At 35.1% G+C, this 14,409-nt stretch overlaps 2 protein-coding genes across 3 annotated transcripts; one reads left to right on the forward strand and one right to left on the reverse strand.

Moving 5' to 3' along the window:
- Positions 1-392: 392 nt before the first annotated feature.
- On the forward strand, positions 393-7,223 carry LOC114409157 (KH domain-containing protein HEN4-like). Of its 2 annotated transcripts, XR_003666005.1 has the most exons (10): positions 393-528; positions 742-1,442; positions 1,845-2,288; positions 2,375-2,629; positions 3,047-3,355; positions 4,079-4,158; positions 4,264-4,372; positions 5,311-5,467; positions 5,688-6,934; positions 7,018-7,223. XR_003666005.1 is itself a non-coding variant. In XM_028372498.1 (9 exons), the coding sequence occupies exons 2-8, from the start codon at positions 747-749 to the stop codon at positions 5,452-5,454; spliced, it is 2,037 nt and encodes a 678-aa protein (XP_028228299.1). In that variant the 5' UTR covers positions 393-528; positions 742-746; the 3' UTR covers positions 5,455-5,467; positions 5,705-6,286. The 2 variants fall into 2 exon arrangements, 1 of the variants encoding a protein (XP_028228299.1); XM_028372498.1 differs by lacking the exon at positions 7,018-7,223 and having other exon boundaries at positions 5,705-6,286.
- Positions 7,166-11,798, reverse strand: LOC114409158 (amino acid permease 6-like). The gene is made up of 7 exons (XM_028372499.1): positions 11,468-11,798; positions 10,897-11,130; positions 10,369-10,462; positions 10,057-10,271; positions 9,752-9,897; positions 7,864-8,091; positions 7,166-7,779 (listed from the first exon to the last, which is right to left on the reverse strand). Exons 1-7 carry the CDS (start codon positions 11,562-11,564, stop codon positions 7,354-7,356), a joined length of 1,440 nt encoding a protein of 479 aa, XP_028228300.1. The 5' UTR covers positions 11,565-11,798; the 3' UTR covers positions 7,166-7,353.
- Positions 11,799-14,409: the final 2,611 nt, after the last annotated feature.

A 14,409-nucleotide genomic window follows, 5' to 3' on the forward strand; every position in this document is an offset into this window, starting at 1 on the left:
TGTTTATTGTAGAATAAATAGGAACGATTCCATCATTACTTAGATTAACAACTTATTAATATCTTTTATCTTTTTTGGTCATATGTAATAGATCATGAGTGTCTCCTGATCCACTGAAAGATAAATTAATTTCACTCGCAGTATATGACTATAGTTGATCTAAAGAAATTTTGTACACGATAACTTCTTTGCTAAATACATAGTTTTTACTTATATATGAATGTAATAGTACCCTATATGACTGCGTCTGCGTCGGGATATCTTCTGTCTTTTAGCATAACAATTCCAATGAAATTAAATTTTAAAATATGTTCGTCAAAAACTGTAGCAAGTAAAAGTGGGGGCCCAATTACTCATTCTGGGCTCAACGAATAGAAGTGGCCCGTTAGCTCTTCTAACTTCTAAGTTCTGAGAGCTTACTGCTTAGGTCACACACTGCAAAGGCGCACATAGAATTTCAGAATTCTTTGCCAGCACCATTTCTGTCGTTCTCCGCCCTTCATCGTCGACTCCGGCCGATTCCCGAAGGTTTGGAATATACTCAGATCGCAGCACTGTCACTTTCGTTTATCTTCTTCTTTTCCATCTTTTTATTTGAATTTTACAACCTCACAGACTCGCATGATTGAATAATTTCATAGGATATGTTATCAACACTATATGTACTTTGTGGTTACATTATTGATAAATAGTGTTAAACTGATGTAGAATAGTGTTGTCATTGTTTCGTGCTTGTGTCAGTTTCAATGGCGTCTTCTAAGAGGCCAAATGCGGGGCCCAATGGGAGAGGCAAACGCCGGAAATCTTCTGGCGGTTTTTCGCCGTTGGATGTTTCTCCAGGTAGCGTTGTGTTCCGTTTGCTCTGTCATGCTTCTAGAATCGGCAGTGTTATTGGCAAAGGTGGTTCCATCATATCGCAAATTCGCCTAGAAACTGGTGTGAAGGTTAAGATTGAGGAAGCTGTTCCTGGGTGTGATGAAAGGGTTATCACTATCTCGGGTTCGGATAAAGAGGCTGAAGAATATACTGCTGAGCAGGGAAAGGAGGTTAATGATAATGATGATGTTGGAAGCGAGGGGAAAGATGGGGAGGAGAAGAATGGTAGCGATGGCAATGCTAATGAAGATAAAGAAGAAAAAGATGCTGTTCCCGTTGAAGATTCGAAGAGTGAGAAGGGGAATTCGGCTATTTGGAAAGCTATATCCCTAGTTTTCGAGAGGATGGTTGAGGGAGTAGAGGAGACAACTGAAGGGGATGAAGAAAGTAATAAATCTTCTTCCTTTTTTTTGAGGCTGCTTATTCTTACTGCTCAAGTTGGATGCGTTTTAGGAAAGGGTGGTAGTGTGATAAAGAGAATGGCAGCTGAGAGTGGTGCACAGATTCGGATCCTTCCTAAAGACAAGGTTCCAGTGTGTGCATCAACATTTGATGAGATAGTTCAGGTAAATGTTTGTGATACTGATCAAAAAAGGGATAAGGGGTGTGCCATTATCCCCTTTTGATTCACTGTTTTTAAACTAACTGGCTGTGCTTTTTATTTAATTAAATTAAATTAAAGTATAACTGGGAGTTGTATTTGAAGTAGCAAATGTCTGGCTAGAATGTTTGCTTTGTCAAATTTTATTTAATTAATTGTCTAAACCCTGAAGTTAATTTCATTGATACTATGTTTTGCATGTATGCATTTTGAGTGACACATAATTCGAGGTTGAAGTGCAGAAAAGGGGTTCTATAGCTGCTGCTATTTTGGTGCTTATTAGTTATTACTTATTACTCATTTTAAGATCTGTTCATGCTTGTAATCTTGTTTCAACATTATTTTTCATATGTATGCCTTGATGTAGATCTCAGGAAGTGTAGAAGTTGTCAGGAAAGCTCTTCAATCTGTTTCTCAACAGCTTTTGGAAAATCCACCTCGGGATCATGAATCCCTGTCCGCCAAGTCTACTGGGCCGTCATCTCATTCATTTGGGCAATTCCCACCACACAACCATTCTTTTGCTGCTCAAGGAGAACCTTTTGCTACTGGTCCTCATGATATTTCTGCTTTTCATTCTGCCCCTCCTTTGATTCCCAAGTTTCATGAAGCTGCCATCCACGGTCGCACGAGGCCTTTACAAGAAATGCTTACTTTTCGTTTATTGTGTCCTGTGGAGAGGGTGGGAAATATAATTGGCAAAGGTGGAGCAATCATAAAGACTGTGCAACAAGAGACAGTGAGTGAAATCAAGGTTTTAGAAGCCCCTCCAGATTCAGAGGACTGTGTTATTGTTATATCTGGTCCAGCGGTATGGTTCAAGTTTTCCATTTTCTCATCTGAGCTATTGTTATGGAGCCACATCTTTTTTAACTGATGTTAGATTAATGTTTGCAGCACCCAGAGGATAGAGTATCCCCTGTGCAAGAGGCTGTATTTCGTGTGCAAACTAGAATAGCCAAGCCTATACCCGATGCCAATGACCATACTATGTTAGCAAGGTTTCTTGTTTCTTCCAATCAAATAGGTTGTCTCCTTGGCAAGGGTGGTTCCATCATAACTGAAATGAGGAAGAAATCAGGGGCCCATATCCGTATATTAGGAAAGGACAAGGTTCCAAAGTGTGCTTCAGAGGATGAAGAAGTAATTCAGGTGCAATTTTACTGAGTTTGATATTGGTGTAAACTTCTTCCACTTTATAATCTTTGTAGTTTGTCTCATATAGTTAATTTACATAATAATGCTGATATTTCATTATCTTCTAATTATTTAAGATTGAATTAAACAACTACTCCTTTGGATTCCTAAATTTGTAACAGAAAAATTCTGATTTCCTAGGAAAAACTACAACTAATATGTTCATATTGTGAATTCCTGTAGCTTTTCAAAATGAGCAGTTGGAGTAACTTGTTGATAATTATTTTTACATGGTACTGATTCTTCAATTTTATTAATTGGCATGACACATATGCTTGGTGATTGGTGTTAATTGAGTTTAAACATTTTTTAGCTTCTAGTCTTATTTAATGTTTCACATGGTTGTTGCTTATCTTGTTTAATTTCTGTCAGGTGAATGGAGAAATTGAGGCAGTGCATGAGGCTCTTTTGCAAATAACCACTAGATTAAAACATCATTTCTTTCGCGATTCATATCCATCTGTCAATTATCCTTCAAATTCTCCATTTCTGGATCAACTTCCTCCATTCCCACCTTATTTAGGAAGGAGGGGACTTTCACCTCCTGGGATGTATTCTGACCTTGGTCCTCCACCTTCACATGCGGGTTTTCCTCTTGATGATCGCCCTGCTTTTCTGAATAATATACATAGGCCAGGCCTTCCTCCTCACATATCTCAAAGGAAGCCTTGGGGTCCTCTGGTATTGGACTGTTTTTTCTCTTTTGGTACTTAGGCTTAAAACATTACCCTTGCAGCATATCTGCATGTCATTTAAATCACTGTCAAACACTTGTGCTAGATGTTGAAGTTAGTATTGTTAAAATTAAAATTGAAATGGATGAGGAAGGGAAGAGTGGTCTAATAGGCTTGGTTGGTGTCAAAAGGAATGTGTATGTAATAATAATATATAATATATTTGATAAAACGTAAGTTTTTTTAAGTGTAGGTGATGCATTATTTTTTAATTTCTATACCGTTTAAAGGTCCTTATTTTATAAAATATTTTCTTTCAATTGTTACTTGCATAATTTGAGATACCAACACAAATTTACAGTCTTAAAAGTTATAATTAATCTTTAATCTATTTATTTACATATACCACACAAGAAGTTGCAATAAACAATAGATCAATCCCTGGCAGGAATTTTCTTCTTTTAAATTCAGGGTCATTGGGCAGGCTTCCACCAGAGGCTGATAGAAGCCTTGCTCAGATAAATATCAGTCAATAGAAGAGGACTGGACTATGGACCAATATCCCATTATTCAGGCCAAATTACCTGGTCTGTTTTTCCCAAATGTAAAATTTCAGAAGGAATGACATGTCAATATTTAGTTCTGACTTCTGAGAACTGAGAAGCTATGTTTTAAAGAAGCTCTGTTTATGCACTGATATACCTACCTGTGTTGGAAATCTGGTTTCTAGGGGGTACTTGAAGGTGGCACACCCATTGGCTTGCCAGACTTTCCAAGAGGTCCTCCTAGAAGAATTTCAGGATTTTCAGGGTGTGTCTACTGCAGTATTGCTGTCAATAGTTTTGTTTTCTTTATTATTTTCAAATTCTCTTCTTTTCTCTCTATCTCTATTACTGAGTTTTTTTCCCCATGCAGGGGGAGCCAACCAATTATCACAAGCACCACTGTTGAAGTTGTTGTTCCTCGAGCAGTGGTGCCTGTAATATATGGGGAAGATGGTGAATGCCTAAAACAAATACTTCAGGTGAACCCACTGTATCTGGTAATTTATGGTGTTAATTTTGTAGATTTTATCTGGCTGTTAGATGGTTTGTGCTTTACACTTTAAGTAGTTGCTTGTGCCACTCACACATCCACACCTATACCAAAATTTCTTTGCATATGCTCATGTGTTTACAAATTCCCAAGGAAAACACAAAAGGGACCTATTCAACATTATAGATGAAACGAATAATTATATTTTTGGTTCCTTTAGTTTGGACTAGTGTGGTTTGGTCCAAGTGTTTCTTTAGTCAATTGACCCCCCCCCCAAAAAAAATAAAATAAAATTTTGGTCTTTGTTGATTTTCTTTTACCTAAAACCCTCAAATTTTCACTTCCTACTAAAAAATTCACAAATTGAATCAATGAAATAATGTTAAATGTTCTTTTGCTAAAAAACTCATCAATCAAAATAAAAAAATCTCTAAATTTTTCTTCGTCAAAGCCTAATCTCACACCATTCAAAATACTGGAAAATTTTCACTTCAATTGAAATACTTAGAATTTGAGGGTATTTGGTAGGAGAAAATTGATAAAACTAAGAGGACCAACTTTGCTTAATTGACTATAAAAATAATTGAGATCAAAATTGTACAGTCCAAAACTAACTAGAGGGGGACCAAGAGGGCAATTAAGCCTACTAGCGTAGATGTAATTTACATTTTCATTCACTGTATGCTTTGATTGTGTTAATGTGAAACATTGTACATGTTTCTGCCATTTAGTCATTGAAGTTAAAGAAAGTGCACCCAAACCCCTGGCCCCAATACACCACAAGGTAGAAGTAAAAAAATGAAAATATTGTATCCCTCTTTTCTGATCTCAATTCAATTGGGACATAATTTGTTGGATGGTGTGATTATTGATGAAATCATTGTATAATTCTTCATGATTTTGACATCTACTATGTGGTCCACACAGATCTCTGATGCAAACATTACTATTACTGATCCAAAGCCTGGAGCTGTGGAAACTAAAATTATAATATCTGGAACTCCAGAGCAAACTCATGCTGCCCAAAGTCTTATTCAGGCATTTGTCATGAGTGAGAGGGAGTCAGTTTGATCACTCTATTTGGGTAACACCCTGATACATTTGTTTCTTTAGTCTGGCAGTTGTAATTGAGTTTTTTTGCTTAATTTTCTCCCTCTTGCAATTTTTAGTAGGCATGTGGTATAAATGGTGTAAAATGTTATCCTATAGAAATACAACTACGCACCAGCTTTGCTTTCATGAGTTCATGTGCATTTATTTGGTTTGCTTTTCCAAAATTAAAGATACATCCCTATGTTTGATAGATTTTCATCATGTCCAGGATCAGCACTGTTTTGAAGCTTGTAGAAGATAAGCAGCAGTCAAAATGGCTTCCAACGTCTCTTGGTATCTTTAACTCAAGCAAGTTGGTGTATGCTTTACTCCTCTTCTTTGACATGTAAGAATATTAATCATCTGGTTCTTCCATGCATATGTGCTTTTATCATTGGACTTGTACGACCCTATCTGTCCCCCAAAAAAATGCCAACAGAAAGAGAAAAGACAATAGCATTTGCTCTGCTCTAGAAAGAAGATAATGGAAAGAGCATTTCCTCTGCTGTACGTATACTAGTTCAAGTACTAGATGATCCTAAGGCCATCTCCATCTAGAGGTGCTTAAATTCCCTTTTCTTATCAAGAACCAATCCTTAGTAAGATCTTGCATTGAAGTTTTATCTTATTAAGAACATGTAATGTCAATGCACCAGGTGCTTAACTTTTTTTCAGGGTCATATAATATACTTTTTTTTTTTTTATCAAAAATAATAAAAAAAAGTTGGTAATAGTTAATGTTGATGAAATGTAAGGTTGCTTACTTATTTGTGGGACCTATTTTGGTAATTTTTAAGTTGATTGGTTGGAATTTGGAAAGAGTTGTTTAAATTGTAAAACATAAAAAAAGTGATGTGTAAAAAGTAAAAAAAAAAAAGGATGCTGGGATGGAGATGCTCAATAAACTGATAGAAACTAGTATCATAACAGTGACAGAATTTTTTATTGAATGGAACTAGGAAGAATCCCCCTTGTAACCAATTCTTTGCTCCAGATATTTGGAGGTCTAGATCCGCTCCTTACACTGTTTTTCAATCACCCAAAGTCTCCTAAACTGTTCACGATTATTCCTATTTAGGCTGATCTACTAACATAAACCTATCCTTATTGGGCCTAATCAGTTGCAGGCCCAGTCCCTTCTTTCTAGCAGAAACCCATGTCTTTCTTTGGCCTATTAATCTAACTATTTTTTTATTCATAATTAATCCAACTAATTACCAATGGATATCTATCTGAACGCACCATATTAAAATTTGATTTATTGAATTCTTCTATTTATAATACTGGTGGAAATAAACATGCAGAGTATATGCATGACAATTGCGAAACGAACATTTCTATCGGGCTGATTGACATAGAATATATGTATGACAGTTGAGAAATGGAGAGTATGTTAGATGACCGATTGTGCATTCTGACTTGAATGTTTGGTTCTACATGGATTATTCTTATCTTGAAGGTTAGATTGTTTTCCTCCGACTTATGAGTCACGGTTAGAGATAGTTGTTGATTGCAACTTCTTCATACTTTGTGCCATTACAGGATTTCATAACCAGTTAGTGAATTTGTATCTCGTCACTGTCCAGAATGTTCACTGTGCTATTTTAAATGTGTATGATGCAGATACAAGATTAGTGCATGCTCCTCTGAATTGAGTGGGTATATATTGTGCATGTACTGTAGACGACAGTGTTAAATGACAGTGCACACTTTCATACATCTTAGAATTATTCTTGACAGTTATACAATGCAGCTGGGTGTTATATTCTTTCTTTCATAAGCACTTGATAACAATAAATTATCCATGAACATGCTGAAACTTACTAAAAAAAGTTACTTAGAAAAGAAAGCAATTTAGAACTTTGGAACAAATTATTATTATTGCTGGGCTTTGAAGGGTTGATATTTCTTGAGATCTTGAGCGAGGCCTTGGATGGAACCAGCAGCTGAGATAATAGAAACGATCAAGCAAGCCCAGCTCAGTATCTTGAGCCATGTCCACGTGAAGGAAAACCTTTGCATCTTTGACTGCTTAATGTACATTTCTATGGGGAAGTAAACGGTTAATGGCCAAAAGGACAGTGAACCAATCAGGCCTAGGAAGTCATTGAAGAATGGAAACATCATAGCTATCAAAGCAGTGATGATGACATATGTTGTTCTCCACACCACCCTGAAGAAGTTCACAGGGAAGGTTCCACATAGTGGAAAGTTCAAAGCGTGTTCTCCATTTACAAATTGGCTATTGGGCCACCTTTCCTTACCCCAGTTCTCTACGAACCCAAATATGGGCTGACAGAAGACCTGACAAATAAGGCATAAAAAACATCATGCATTAACAAAATACGCGTATGCCACAAAACGCACTGTTTGATTCTAGTTGTTTACCTGATATGCTCCAACCAAGTGCACGGCTATGCAGATGTTAGCAAAGTCTATGAGCCAAAAGGGCTCGTAGAAGCCGAACCCTGTGAGGAAATTTCCTGGTGCATCGTTTCCAAATGCTGCATAACCTAGGCAGCCACATAGCACATAGAACAAGGTTGTAGTCAAGATGCCAATCAAACTTGCTCTTTTCATGACCTTGTTCTCTGGAGGGCTCGATTTCAGGGTATCCTGCAGTTATGTGGGGGTGGAAGCAAAATGTCATCGCGTGTCCTTATTGATACTGTTTAAACGGTTGTCAAGTATTTATACACACATGCACATACACCACGAAATGTCCCATACTCAGAACTTTTTATTTTGTCATTTGTTTCGGCCAAGCTAATATTCAGTGATGTTCACATGTATGAAATCCTTTTTAAATGAATCTCACAACAGTTTTATAGGTTTTGATAGTATATTTATAGGATTTCATTTTCGCCCTTTTTAAATGGAGTCCTTTTGGCCAAACTAGTAAGAACTAATACCCCCAAATATGTTTGAATAGTTTTTTAAAATTATTTTTTGTTTATTTTTTAATTTCTAATTCTAAAACTATTTTAAAGTTAAACAAAGACTCATAAGTCGTAGGTATTTTTCTTAACTTATGGTTTCTTTTCCTGTAAAATCATCCTTGTGTTAATTTATAATTTTAAATAACTTTTTACAATGATTTATTATCGATTTGATCTGAATTTAACCACAAATAAATCATTAAACCGTAAATTAGCGTGTTCTCCTGTTCAATTACTAATTTGTTTTAAAAAGATAATTTTTTTAAATTTTGTTTTTAATTTTGATAAACAGTATTTAAGGAATTTTAGTTATGTACTAACTACTGGCAAGTGGTAAGCGTATACAGACAAAAAATAAGTAATGAACGTCGGTACGAAGATAATACAATTTAACTTGGCATCTTTTCCAGGATAGAATAATGACCTTTTGCTAAAAAGGTATCCTTTATCTTATCTGCTTTCCACTAAAAAAATAAAAAAAGAATAAGAATCTTTAGTTTCGATTAGAATAGGTTCTACCACTTTAATGGATAGATAATGACTTGCATTTGACAAAACGTACCAATATTATATGATATCTTGTTCCATTAACAGTTAATTAGAAAAAAATATAAATTATTTATTATAATTCATATTAGATTTAGATCGTCTACAACATGTTTTTTAATAGAACCAGTGTATCATCCAACTGTTTACACGACTACTATGTAAATATAAATCAGTGTATCTTCGTATCTCCAATTCATTCGATAAGTTAAGAATGCCTTTTAAATTTAGTTCACTGACTTTTCCCGTAGAATAGGAACTTTCTTTACGAATGCATTAGAAGGGCAAAGCCAATTTAATTTGGACTAAGCTGTGTGCCCCGCATAGACAAGTAGCAAATAAAAGGCTTTTTAGTCAATAGCAAATAAGTGTTTCGATTCGTTGAAAATTGCCAAGTGGCCAAAATACCACTTGGAGTTGGCCATTTAATTTGGCTAGTACTCTGCCATACTGCCACGGTTCTCTTGAATTATGCATGCATGCAAGCATGAACTCTAACTCTAAGAGCAAAGGGGCAATCGCTAGCTAGCTATAGTGCTATACCATATATCTATCTGTATTAATGGTGTGGATAGGTAGGCAAATTAAAGTAGTTTTATATCATCGTGACATATATTAATTTTGTGTGCTTTATATTTTTTCATAAAGGTTAAGTTCTTATTTGGAAATAAGGACAGCATTTGAGTTAATAAATTCCAATACTTTTATATATGTAGACATGCATGGATGGTTCTACTTCTATTTATGTTAATGTTTGATAACAACAACAAAAACGAGTTATATATAGTTACCTGTATCTCGATGAGCACGTTAGAATAAGCATAAGCGAAGGCAATGTCACCAATAGCTTGAAACGTCCTCCAGACCTTCTCGGATCCTGTAACGTCTACCCCAACTTGCACCCCCGTTAAGGTTGTCCGTACAGGCTCTCCACCACCTTCACCAATATCAAACAAACATACGTATGTAATTATATATATGTATCTTATTGTTATATATCATTACTTTAAATTAATGTAAGCAACTTCGTTTTTACCATCCTAGCTAGTGCAAAGAAATTGAATGAAGTTTAATTAACTTTTGATTACTAATTTACCTGCCACTTTAGCTACTGAGAGCCCGAGGCCAATGGAAGAATAAGCAAAAGACATAACTGCTGCAACAATGGAGAGCCACCAGAGCTTATGGAAATTTGGTATCTGGCTAAGCACGATTTGAATGCAGGCAAAGAGGATCATGAAAGGGTTGTTTGACGTATAGCACTTAACATGATGACCATGTTTGTGAAAACAATTCGACCTCTTCACCGCCCTGATAATTGGTTTGAAAATTATAAAGTGGATTTATTATTATTATTACACTACACCATATACCACCGTCCAAAGTTTATTTAGATATGGAAACTTACACCATACTAATTGAAGCCGTTATCGTGTAACCGATAGTTACACCGACAAGATTTATGTACTGAGCTAATCCACACAGCTGAAATTTCCTCCCTCCTACGGAAAATTGAAAACGACAAATTATAAGATACGTTTAAATTTCCAAGTCGGTACGTACTACTATACGTTGCATTCAAATTAATTTGGTCGATCACGACAGGTTTTACTTGTTCAAATCATAGATTAGTAGCAAACAAAATCATGTAAAAGAGACATGAATAGAAATATTTATGGGAATTAGGTACTGCTCTTCGTGTTTTGATATGTCTCTTAGCTTGTAAATAAAAGAAATCGTGGGTAGAGCGCCTAGAAAGCTTGAATGCTCAAGTTTCAGTAGTAGTAACTATTAACAAAGCTATATCTGACAGCTACGTACTCAGTTAATTGGTAGGAATAAAAAATATATAACAAGAGATTTTATAATAATTTAATATCCTATTCAACCAATTGAACTAGATAATTAAATTGCATGAAATTGAATTGAATATTACCTAAGACGGATCTGACAACATCGGAATAGGTGTAGTTTCGCTTGCCATGAACAGGATCAGGTGAACGATAACAGTCGGCAAGAAGAGTGGAAGTGAAGTAAGTGATGAAAGAGAAGGCAAAGAGAACGGCAGGGCCAGCCACCCAACCCATTTGTGCAATTGCCCATGCAAGTGACAACACTCCTGACCCTATCACTGCCGTTATGATATGGGCACTCGCAGTTATCCATGTACCTTCAAACACAATCATAAAGTTACAAGTTATAATTGAGTTACAACCAAATCACATATACTGTTGAAGTTTAAGTTCTGTGCCCAAGTGTTTATGTAAATTTATATGATATACAATTAGAAATCACGATAAACTGACTTTTAAAATAATTATTAAAAAATATCTTGAGGATTGGCCTTATAGTTTCTAGCTGGAAAATATCTTATGTATTACTATGTATGACTATGAGGTATTATATATGTGTGTGTTGGGTTTTTAGTATAGTTAGCTAGCTAATATATGTGACAATATTGCTGATAAAAAAAAAAAATACTATGTGACAAATATGTGTATATGTACCAGTTCTTCTGACTCGTCCATCATCGTCGAAGTTTTTGCCACCATCTTCAGGGGTTTCTACGAACATGCTGTTCTTCTGAAACTGATCAGAATTCATCTCTCAGTTTCTATTTGAGAGGGCGTGTGCTGTGCCTAGGAAAAAGGGAAAAGAAAAAGAAATATGTGTTGTAACTCTCTGCTTGTACTTGGTGTGGTTGGTTTGGCTTGGCTCTACTTATAAGAGTTTGGTGAACTAAGATAATGAACTATAGAAAAAAGAAAAGGCAATTAGAATTCATGATAGTTTGCGAGAAAAACAATAATGGGTTAAATAGAGAAGGGGAATGAAGTCAAAGGAGAGTAGTTAAGTGGAAGTGTGGCACATGTACTTAAACGATGGGTGAGGAATTTATTGATTTTTTTTAATAAAAAAGTGGCATATATAATACTTTATCAAAAGCCTATGGAAGTAGAGAAATACAATATAAAAATGAAAAGCTTGAATTAATGGTGAGTTGGGAGTTTAAGATGATAAGTGGTTTTGTAAGGGTGGAATTTTGGACACGCCTTAGAACCATTGAAGGTGGCAAATCTCTGGTACATTTCGAACACGTGGGTCCCCACACTCGTGTTTTTCGTTTTAGTCCATCCATTTGGAGAATTTTTTGATGGCAGCCACTGATGATGGTTTTCTTGAAAGTGCTACAATTCCCTCTGACTAATGCACCATGCATGGCCGTTCTCTCGCACTTGATTCCCCGAACTTTTTGGTCTTATTGGGTTTTTATTTTGCTTTAAGTTATCTTAATTTTTTATTCACACTGCAAACTGCTTAAAACTTTGGTTTGCATATCAAAGATATATGAACTTTGACCTAACTTCTCCATTTTTCTTGGTATATATAATTGGGGGGGCTATGATGAAGAATTGAAGATCATGTATATCAGGCGCATGCACCCCATCAATTCTATGATATAATGCTGAATTGCCGGCTAAGCACTCCTGATTCTTGCATTTTATTGGTTCCAATACCAGAGGCACTTGCTAATTAATCATGATAAACAAAATGATACTCCCTTGATCTACTAATTTTAGAATCCTATTAACCAATTTGACAATTGATTTTATTAGTAGCATTAAATTTATCTCTCCAAAATAAAGTTTTATACTAATTGTCTTATAAGAAAAACAAAGCTTAACCTTCACTCTAAGTGGAGCTTTGTTTTACATCAGGAATTAAGGCTCAAATGGATGGTCTTTATTGATTTACCATGACTTGACACCGATGGACGGTGGTCATGATCTGGATAACTTTTGCAGTAAATGCTATAGAGGAGCTTTTAAAGTGACATTGAAACTTGAAGTCGTCCATCACTATCTATTGTCAGTGTTCGTGATTATCTGCAGTACCTGATTAAGAGATATGCTGAAATTCTGCTTTGTCGGCATTAACTATCAAAAATTCATTCTGATCTTTAATTTGCTCAATTGTACTCAGTGTGTCCTTTCCCACTTCATAGAGCAACCGTGTTAATTACTACTAGCATTGAACAAAGCCCAGTGTGCCATTATACTACTGTGGAACACAACTAAAATTAAGAACCAAATTTGCTGTTAATGATTTCATGATACAAGTGTCCCTTTTTCTTTCCATGCTTGTCCAACAATGAGACTTGGAAACACTGAACCAAGGTTATGGTTTGAGCAAGACAATTAAGTCGTAAAAAGGGAACTAACAATCATTAGTTATCACATAAATTTTTTATAATTATAGATGTATTTCTTTATAGCAAGACAGTCTTTTCTTTTTGTCTTTTCCCACCATCACTCTCCATGTGTGTGATAATTGATTCGACCTATAAAGGGTATTAAGAGTGTAAAAAAAGCAATATAAACCAATAGACTCTTGTTTCAGTGATCCATTTCGAGGATTGGTATTTGGTGCAGTATTTTTACTGTTTAATTATATTATTTATATAACATATTTATAATATTATTTTTCTCACTTCTCTTTTTATTGTATAAAAAATTATACACAGAAATTATTATAAATACAATTTCTCACTTCTCTATATTCCACTCTCCTTAGGTGACGGGATGCTGTGGTTAGCAAATTTCTTGATAGAGAGAAAGTGACATTGAACAAATTTGCAATACGGGAGATTTCTGAGTCAAATGGGTGTATATGGGATGTTGAGTTATGGTATATATATGATCATTGGAGAAAACAGAAAAGAAATCTTCCAGGATTTTCACCATTGTGGTATTTTGAATAGGAGTTATTGAACTTGAACACATTGTGTTGTGAGGTTCAGTGAAGCAAAGGACGATTTTGATAAAGGTTCGGATGAGAGTGGTTTTGGTGCACAATTTACAAATAAATCACCATCATTGAATTCCAGAAAAAAGAGATGGAGATTTCGTGGTCATACATAAATGGAAAGTGGAATTCAAGCTTCGGATGTGTATAATACTCCTAGTCAGTCAACGGGTTTGATTTCCTAAAAGAAACCCTCGAGTCTGAATTTTGGATAAAAAATTCTGCTGTGAATGATCCTATGATTTAAAAAAAGAAAGAAGGAAATGATGCATAAGTAGTATAACTGTATAAGTGATATAAGGTGAAAAAAAGAATAAGAGTGTCAACTAGATGTGTACATTGTACATGTATTCATGTATTATTAAAAAAACAAAATACTCCTTATTTAAAGTAGAAGTTGATGATACAGAAATTGTGATGTTCGTATAATTTTATTCTATATGAAATCTGCCAAGAGAATCTTTCTGCGAGCGAATCTTTAACATTATGTAATGGTTTAATTTTGCTCTTACTTTTTAGGTGTTTTAGTATGACTTTCCTATTAAAATTAAATTTTTGCCTAGCAATTTAGCACACCTACGATTTAAAGTTATTAAAGTAAAACTCAGATTTTAATAAGAATCAACACTACAAGTATCTAAGA

The sequence above is a fragment of the Glycine soja genome, chromosome 4 (assembly GCF_004193775.1).
Source record: "Glycine soja cultivar W05 chromosome 4, ASM419377v2, whole genome shotgun sequence".
NCBI classification, from domain to species: domain Eukaryota; kingdom Viridiplantae; phylum Streptophyta; class Magnoliopsida; order Fabales; family Fabaceae; genus Glycine; species Glycine soja.